Source organism: Oreochromis niloticus, linkage group LG23, assembly GCF_001858045.2.
Source record: "Oreochromis niloticus isolate F11D_XX linkage group LG23, O_niloticus_UMD_NMBU, whole genome shotgun sequence".
NCBI classification, from domain to species: Eukaryota; Metazoa; Chordata; class Actinopteri; order Cichliformes; family Cichlidae; genus Oreochromis; species Oreochromis niloticus.
In genome coordinates this window covers 5,401,200-5,411,052 of record NC_031986.2, presented here as the reverse complement: position 1 = coordinate 5,411,052, position 9,853 = coordinate 5,401,200, and the positions used below count along the sequence as shown (strand labels likewise).

Sequence of the window (9,853 nt, the reverse complement as noted above, 5' to 3'; positions counted from 1 at the left end):
TTCACTGCCTCAGGACAGGACCTGGACAACTTCCATCTGTCCATTCATCCATTTTTTCCACTTATGAAATTCAGTGACTACTTCACTAGAAAATCCTGAAGGAGAATGTCTGGCCTTCAATTCATACCCCGAAGCTCAATCACACTTGTGTTATGCAGTAGTAAGACGACCTCTGAATGACTCAAAAAAGGACCAAAATTTAAGGGTTTAGAGTGGCCTAGTCAAATTCAGGGCTCAAATCCATTTAAGGTACTTTGGCATGATTTTAAACAGGCTTATAATGTATGAAAACCCTCCAATGTGGTTGAATTAAAACAACTGTGCATAAAAGAATGGGCCAAAATTCCTCTACAGCAATGTGAAAGACTCATTGGCAGTCATTACAAATACCTGGTTGCAGTTTTCATTGCTAAAGGTAGTACCAAACCAGCAATTACTTTTTCACATAAGATTAGGCAGATCTGGCTACCTGTTTTCTCTTTAATAAATAAAATGTCTATTTAAAAACTGCATTTTGCATTTACTCAGGTTGTCTTTGTGTGTGTGTGTGATCTCAAACATGTAAGTCTGAAAAATAAGCGAAAATTTAAAAAAGAAGAGAAATCAAGAAGTGGGAGGGGGGTACTTTTTCATAGTGTTGTAGTTCAGTACTTATAAATAGGTTGCTTGTCTTTGTTAATTATTCACTTCAGGCATTAATGATTGCAACCGCCTTAACACATCTTCCCACCTCATGTAGTCATCAGCTACAGACCACACTGAAATATTGATTTAAACCTTGTGCAATTTCCTCTTTCTTTTGTGTCAGTCTTTATAATGTAAACATAAAAACATGCACGCTGTTATTTTTCAGTGTGAATATATTTCACTCATTGTCGGGGTAGGCTGCAAAAACGCGCCTACAATTTTCACATTATGTTTGACTGCTGTTATCGCTAGAGCGTGCAGTGTTGACCACAGTCATGCTTAATATTTGTCCTGTGTTTAAAAGTTATTACTCTGAGTGTCAAGTCTACACCTGACTTACATCAAAGCATAAAGCATCTGCATCTACAAGTATACGTCTTTTTTCCCTTGGCTGCCCTGGACATACTGATGTTTTCTGTAATGTCCCTCACGCACGCACTTAAAAGCAGTAAAAGAAGCTGAGGTTTACAAATGTTTATTTTACAAAAGGGAAGCTAGAAATGATTAAACAGTGAATAGAAATCACTCTAAATTGTGACTTCTATTCACTATCAGGATGGCGCAGTCCAGAAGGAAGTGTTTTATTGTAGAGATAAAAATCATCTTAGTTCAGAAAAAAATGAATGTCAAAGTTCAACTTGACGCACAGAAATCTGAGTAGAGAGGATTAGGTGGCCAGGGGGTAGCTCGCCTGAGGAGGAGAGGGTGACAGAAGGTGTTGATGATGGGGATGTGTAAGAAAGAAAAAAACTGCCTCTGTCTACAGTTTAGGCATCTTTGCAGCATTGAGGCGCATAGAAACACAGGAGGATCCAGCAGCATAGCGCATCTCCCTCAGCATGCCGCTCCACTGCTTCTTGTCTTCCTCATACCTAACAAGAGCGAGAATTGGGTCATTTTTCTCAAATGAGCAAAGTAGCAATATAAAAAATAAAAGCCTGTAAATCTGGGCCCCATAACTTAATAAGACTTACTGCCAGACATCAGTGACCTCTGTGGGAGTCACCTCTTTGTTCTCCATCTGAACCATAGCAAAGCCACCCACAGCGTAAAGGGAGCCACCATTGCTCACTAGGTTGACAGAGCTTCTCTCCTGAGGAAACTCTGTGAAGGGCTCCCACCTGAGGAGACACAACATTAGGAGAAGGTAGGAAATAAGTCTAAGCTATCCCTGTTGTTGTAGTTTGTAGCGCAGTCATTTTTTCCAGTTTCAGTATTTCTCTTTTCTTTTGGCAGAGAACTGAAATGTAGTTTATCAAAGCCAAATGAGTGCAACAGTATTTTTTTTTAAATGAAAAAATTCTGTTGGTTATAAACAAGTAAATTAACCAGTCCTGTTACTTAAATGTATTTATATTTTGCACTTAATTGCAGAAATTTTAATGTCAGAGTTTAAACTAGCTAGCTTAAATACTATTAACCTGAGCCAACAGGCTCCAGTTAGCTATAGCAACTACAGTGCAAAAGCAAATCTAAATCAACCTGATAGAGGTTACTGCTGCAAATAAATAAACCACACTAAGATAAATCTATAAATGTTTTATTAGTACTGATGCTCCTTTTAATCCTATCCAGATAGTGCACTAGCTAGAGCAGATAAATCTCACTGAGGAGCCAGCTAGCTAAAATTGTTAGAGAAAGGTTTGACTCAATGAGCATGAGGAACCAGTGAGCTCTGTGAGCCTTCTAGCTATCTTGGGGGATGTGGGATGAGTTTAAATGTGACATGTAATAAAACCACAACATTATTAAAAAAAAAATCACATCATGAAATAAAAATTGCTTTTGAAAAAAATGGTTTAAAAAGGATTCTTTGCTCTAAAAATGTATTTCTCTTATTATTTCCCAATATGTTGATTTAATATGTTTATATTGCTGTGTTTTGGACAGTACTGGTCACTTAGTGACACCTTGAAACCAGGTACCAGGTTGCATCCCCTATTGCATTCAGAACTGCTTTAATCTGTGCTTTTGTGGTACAGATCAAATCAAAGAACAAATCAAAGAACTGGAAACATTCCTCAGTGTCCATTTTCACATGATAGCGTCACATAGTTGCTTCAGGATGTATGCTACACATCCATGACACAAGCATCCTGTTCTACCACATCCCAAAGGTGCTCTGGTCATCTGGTCATCTGGTCATCTGGCATTTTGGGCCAATGGATTGAAAGGCTGCTGCCGTGCAAGCACTGAGGGGGGCCCCATTGGTTCATTTTTATTACTGACACTGCATTGCCCAATTGAATCTCTTAAATGCAATCAACCCCTCTCCTCCCCTCCCTTCTCTGTTCGCTGGTGCAGCTTGTGGAAGAAGTTTAGTGTGGAAGAAGTAAAAGGTGGAGCTGAAAAGCTGAGAGAAAACAATAAAAAGAAACTAAAAATAGATGCAGCAAAATTAACAACATATTTGTTGTCGGCGCTGCTGCACCGTGAAGATGAAACTCACCCGATGTACTGTACATCGTGTAATTCATAGATCCTAATTCATAGGATCTACTATATATTGTACAGTAGGATTGTATTGTATAGTAGGATCTACTGTACAATATAAAGCACCTTGAGGCGACTGTTGTTGTGATTTGGCGCCATCCATCCATCCATCCATCCATCCATTCGCTTCCGCTTATCCTTTTCAGGGTCGCGGGGGGCGCTGGAGCCTATCCCAGCTGTCACAGGGCGAGAGGCGGGGTACACCCTGGACAGGTCGCCAGTCTGTCGCAGGGCCAACACACAGGGACAGACAACCATTCACACTCACATTCACTCGCACATTCACACCTAGTGACAATCTCGATTATCCAATTAACCTATCCCCACAAGCTGCATGTCTTTGGACGGTGGGAGTTGCGTGGGTTCCCTCCGGGTGATTTGGCACCATATAAATAAAAATGAATTTAATTGAATTGAACACGATAAGAAGATAGATGGAGGGACAACTGTACCTGATGAGAACCTGTTTCAATATCTATAATCAAACAAAAACATAAAAAAATGCATAATATGTGTATGCCTGACAGATATACATATTCTTTAAAAAAAAAATTTAATAAGGAAATCATGGCTGGTCGCCTGGACCAAAAATGCCAGGGCTGATTTTTTTGTCCCAGTCCAGCCCTGTCCACTGGCGTAAGATCTTGTGACTGGTGACTTGAGCAGTCTGTCTATCTCTGAACTCTAACATGAAAAAGAGGGCTGCTGCTCACTGGATACGTTTTCAGAACATTCTCGGGAAACCCTAGAGATGGTAGTGTGGGAAAACTTCACTAGAAAATTTCTGTCGTCTCTAAAATCCTTAGACCATGCCTTGCTCCCTTAAATGACCTTTCTTCTCCATTCCGATGCTCAGTTTGAACTTGAGCAGACTGCCTTGACCAGGCCTACGTGATACACTGAGTTGCTGCCATGCGATTAGCTCATTAGATAAATGCATTAGCAACCTGCTGAATAGTGTACCTAATAAAGTGACCAGTGAGTGTTCTCATTTAAAAGGAAAGTTGCAAACATATTCATACTTGTTCGTTGCAAAGTCATAGGCTTCACACGAGGCAGTGAGGCCTTCCTCGTTGACTCCACCAACCACTATGATCTTGCCATTGTGGACAACTGCTCCAAACATGGCTCTGGGTGTCTTCATGGCTGCCTGCTCCCTCCACTCTGACTGTTTGTGGTTATACACAAACATCTTGTTGAGGGCTTTGCTGTAAAGATGAAGGAAAGAATACAGCTGTGGGACTTTCAGAATCAAAAGCTGTCAAACATTTTTGTTCATTTTTGGTGTTGACTTGGTGATGTCACCACCATAAATAGATGCAATTAATGGGTGCTTTAAGCATCTTTTTTGTACAAATACACAGCTCCAAAATGATGATAATTTAAATCAATTGCTTTTAAATAAGGAAAGATACATGTTTGTTTACCCACAAAGACATTTAATCTTAAAGCCAATGTTTAAATGATTGATCATAAAAATGTAACCTCATGTCTTCATTAAATTTTTTTTTTTACTAATTGGACTAATGGACTCGCAGTGTGTTTCAGCATGAAGCCTTCATTAAAAAAAATCCATGATTTCTCTATTTGAAAGGGCACAGCCTCTAAACACCAATCAACAGGAACACATTTGAAGAAAGGAAAGCTTCACATGGATAAAGAACAGAACAGGAGTGAGTAAATGGATTAAAAAGAAACTTAAGAAGGAAAAAAGAAGAAATTCTACAAGAAAAGAAAAGAGAAATGACACAAAAAGCAGTTAGTAAACATAATCTATATAACATACAAAAGTGTCCTGAGAGGGGCGCTTAAAGACATAGGGACAAAATTAGTAAAGGTTTACAAACCTTTACTAATTGCATTGTTTTTTAACAGTCAATGTTAGGTTAACATTCATTGTTACTTAATCAAAAGACTGAAAGTCTGAACAGTGATTCCATTTTCCTCCTAATTAAACATTTGCAGTGTCAGTTTTGGAAACAGTATCGTTAAACGTTGTTAAATGGGCAAACGAAGTAGCTAGACCAAAAAGTATCCTTATGCGGCTACAAAACTTGGATTTACCTTTAATTTGGACAATTTTACAAGAAATACCCAGTGAAACCCAAACATTGTTGTAGGGTTAGGGTCGAGGCGACTGTTGAGGCGCTAAATAAATAGAACAAAACTGAACTTAATTGAATATTTTATTTATTATCTGTTTTATATTTATTTAGTAATCTATGTATGTACCAATCATAAATGACTGTCTACTTTTTTTTAAAGATCTGAATTTAAAATTTAAAGTTGTAACTTAAAACTGTAACTTTAGTTACAACAAGCTGTTGGGTGTAGAGAAAAGTGCTGGGTTGAATGGGCTAATGTAGTATGTTGTAGAAAAGTGCCATTTACCCTTACCTCTTTCTCTTATTTCTGGTGATACCCTTCACCCCCCCAACCCCCACCCCCCTCAGTCCTAGCTAAATTAAGCCAGGTCAAGCACACCTCTTTACATTTGATAATTAGCAGCTTGTTTTACTGACAGCTGAAATCAAGAGTTGACTGCATGTCTTATTACAGCTTTAAAGCCGAAGGTTTAGACCTTCATTTTCTTGTAAAGAGTGTGTCCCTTCCCAACTCTGGCTTCTATCTCAGGCATAGAGAGAGAGAAAAAATACCATACGCTGGCTGTAACAAGAGATGCACAGGGCTGGTATTTTCCATGATTGCAGCATATTAAATTACACACTCACATTTGTTCAACTATCTCTGTGGGGACACCCATTGACTTAAAGCACTCACAATAAACACCCTTATCTTAAATATCACGACAGAATACAAAACCCATATTAATCTTTATCCTAAGACTAGGATAATCAGTGAGTGTGGTGGAGGTGTGATCTCTGGCTCAGCTGCAGGGGAGGGGTGGTGCCAGGGAGGTTGGAGGGACAGGTGGATGTCATTGTGCTGACAAGGATTTCCCTTTTTCAGTGATGTTGGAGACCAGAGGGGGAGGGATGTGCAGCTGACTGGAAGTTGGCTGCCTTGTGTGCCGAGCCGGGAAAAGTATTACTGTGTGCCTGATAAAAAGCTCAAACCGAACGGAAACACAGTGTGTTGGGTCAGAATTATTTACAGTGAGCATTCAGATTAAAGTTTCCCCTCTAAAGTATAAGAACAAGAAACATTCACAAACATACAAAAGGTCCTTTACTCACTTGTCATCCGTCTTTCCTCCAATGCTATAGACCAGCCCTTTGTGGGAGACAACTGCATGGCCGTGGATCTTCAGAGGAAGCTTTTTGGTCTCGCTCCACCTCATCTTCCTGAAGAATGTGACAATTGTAAGCAACTGAAATCATTAAGTGGTATTTTCTTCCCTTGAATTCATTGCTTCTAATTTGTTTGGGATTAAAAATAAAAAATAGTTATATATGTGAGTAATGTCAATAACTTAAATGTCCCACAAATGAACGCAAGAAATAAAAAACTGCCATTAAATTGCTAAAAAAAAAAACACACAAAAAAAACAGCCAGAGCCGATCGACAACTTCAGATTTACCATAATTAATTAATTAAATTCAACACCAGAAAATCCTTAGTTAAAACAAAGAAATACCACTGACTCAGTATCATAGCACATCACGCTATCCAGTGATTCATTGGACTGGAGGTCTTTTCCAGCCACAGCAAACAGCAGGTTCTCGCTCTCTCCGATGTTAAAGAGACATCTTGGAGAAGGCATTGGGGGCAGTGCGATCCAGTCTGAGCTGAACGGATCCAACTATGGAGGAGGAAAAAACCAAAACTATAACACACAAGAGTGGAGAAAGCATACTTTTAGCACCCATAGCTCTTTGTCTTTTTCACCTCATGAATCTGCTTGTTATGCTCCATGATATCCGCATATTGATTATGCTGTAAGATACAGCAGTTCAAGGCCTCTATCACATTCTTAATTGTGTATATTGCTTAGACCTGATGGATAATGTATGATGATGTAATGATGTAATTCATCTTTTATTGGAAAGAGAATTCAGATAGTTGCAGATACTGCAACTATTTTGCAGCCTTTTTTGTTATCACATGCTAAAAAAATAACTTTCACTTATATTTTCCCTCTAGTTTATTTGTAGTTTGAATAAGGAATTAAAATAAAATCCACAAGATGGTTTAGGTTAACTGATACTACTGTTTCTTTTATTTGAAATTTGAAAACTAGTACTAGACTACCTAGCATTTAACTTTTAAAAGTTTCACAACCACCATAACATCTAAAGCTAATTATGTAACACAATATAACCCAGTGACACCGAATCAGATTTATACTGTATTTCTAATTGATATTGATATAAACATTTAATTAAAAAAAAGCAGACTTTTTCCCTGCCTTTAACTTTTATGCTAAACTAACCAAAATCTTTCGTGATAGCTAGTTTATATAATATCTCAGTCTAAGCTAACCATCTCCTGCCTTGAGCTTTGTATTTAATGACTATTCAACAGTGTTAACAAACATAAATGTTTCATAAAGACAGCATCTTTCTAAAATCTGGACTCAAAGAGATATACTATGCTGTAGTAAAACCTTCCAATTTCTTTGGTTTGTATAGAAGACACCAACTTGTCTGTAAACATTCACCAGCTTCTTGATACTTGCAAAAATGAGACTGTTTGCTGTTTTCAAAGTGACTTAGCTTCTGGATGAGGAACAAATTTTACTTCACATAGTGAATATCCACAGTTTCTGTCTATGTCACACTTTTTCAAGTTTCGCTACCTCTTAGTAATTAGGTAGCTTTGGTACAATACCCTCTTTTTGAGCGATTTCAGCCAGCAGCAGCCAGCAACCTCCTGCAACGACTCATGACCAGTCAGGAAATATACATTTTTCCTTACCAAATAGGAGATGGCCTACTAGAGAGAAATGATAATGTCAAATGAAAGGAAAACCTCCTCACCAAATATACATAACATTGCAGAGGAACATCCTTGTTTTCCTCGTCGACAAAGAGTCCTCCAATGATGTATAGCTGGTTCTTCTTTGTCACCAGGCTAACGTGGTTACGTGGCACCTGCTCGGACATGGCTGCCAGGAAGCACTCGTTCTCACTGACGTCATATCCCACTGCTGCCGTGTCATTGATCATCAGGATGAAGTCACGAGCATACATGCCGTGTCTGCGATTGTCATTCAGGAATCCAGGGAATGGACTGTCCTCCTCTTCACCTCCTTCCTTGCTGGCCCCCTCCTCTCCGTCATTCTTCTTGGGTTTCTCTGGCAGTTTGCCCTTGAAAGCATCCCTGATGACCTGAATCATCTTCTGAAGCTCTGGATCAGCTTTGATAATCTCTTCAGTCTCCACTCTCTCTTTGAAGTATTTCTCTGGCAGGAGGCGGAACCGGATACAGTTGAAAGCATCCTTCAGGACCTTGAGGCGTTTCTCCCTGTCATGGCGGACCCAGGCCATGACGGCTTCAAAAACCAGTTCCTCTCTATCAACATTCAATGAGTCTCCACCAATAATGGCAAACAGTTCATGGGCAGCGAGTTTTAGGAACTCGTCTTCCTTATAAAGGAGTTCAAAGCGGTCAGCAATGTAGTTGCGTGCAGCGATGGCGAGCCTGGGACAGCTGAGCACCAGGCCCATCCTAAAGATGGCCAAGCAGTTACCCAAGGACAGCTTCTTCTGAAGGTAGTTTACACACACTGTGAAGACAGAAGGGATCTGGAACCTGTTTGCCACAGCAATTATATCCTGAACGTTGTCATCGGTGAGATCAATTTCAGCTGAGTAGAGGTACTGAATAATCATGTCCAGGATGGAAGGGTTAACATCCTCAAGGACCACCTCTTTGGTGTTCTCCACCTCCTTCCCATCTTCAGTAAAGAATATTTCCCTGAAGTAAGGGCTGCAGGCAGCCATGATCAGCCGATGGCAGGGAAAGCTACGATCGCCTACTTTCAGGTGACAGTCCACAAACTTGTTCTCATTCAAAAGCTCTTTCAGGCCGTCCTGGAGCAGGGTGCTCTGAAACAGGCGCAGCTCCTCCTTGATGGCGTTGGGGTCCATGGTGTCAGAAGGTAAACAGTAGGAGAACAAAGGAGTTGGTGGAGAGAGGAAAGAGACAGTGGCCACAGGTCCTCTTGGCAGTCAGTGCTGGCTGGAAAGGCAGAGCAAAGAAAAGGGTCCCTGTGTGAAGACCCTGCAATTTAATCCCATCCCACTCTAAATATAGTTCCCTCTGCCCCCCTGAATAGTTCAGCTTCTGTGGAATTTAACTGGGCCAAATCACAGTGCACCACAGGCCAGGGTTGAGCAGCTGCTGCCATAGACTGAAAGAAGCAACTGGCTGCTCTGTCTGGAGATATGCCACCATGATTCAGCTCCCAGAGTGTCACAGGGTAGGTAACAGTGGAGACAATGTGGTCACATCCTACAAATAGCTTTCCTTAAGCTGGAGTCTTAGGAGATATTTACAGCAATCACTGTCATATTCAAAATTAGTGCACCCTCTTGAAGTTGGACATATTGTTCACTGGCTTATTGAGTTTATTTCCATTTCCATTTTCAGATGATTATAGCCACTGATGTGCTTTTGTACTGAAACATACTCCAGTTTCCATTGCTTCGCATTACATTATTGACGTTATATTTTGTAGATAATATAAAGTCAGTTTTAAATTGTGGCA

The 9,853-nt window shown here is 40.0% G+C and overlaps 1 protein-coding gene across 1 annotated transcript; it reads right to left on the bottom strand.

Moving 5' to 3' along the window:
- Positions 1-1,146: 1,146 nt before the first annotated feature.
- LOC100695463 (kelch-like protein 41b) lies at positions 1,147-9,357 on the bottom strand. The gene is made up of 6 exons (XM_003440869.5): positions 8,121-9,357; positions 6,786-6,943; positions 6,378-6,485; positions 4,203-4,388; positions 1,662-1,808; positions 1,147-1,559 (listed from the first exon to the last, which is right to left on the bottom strand). The coding sequence occupies exons 1-6, from the start codon at positions 9,231-9,233 to the stop codon at positions 1,448-1,450; spliced, it is 1,824 nt and encodes a 607-aa protein (XP_003440917.1). The 5' UTR covers positions 9,234-9,357; the 3' UTR covers positions 1,147-1,447.
- Positions 9,358-9,853: the final 496 nt, after the last annotated feature.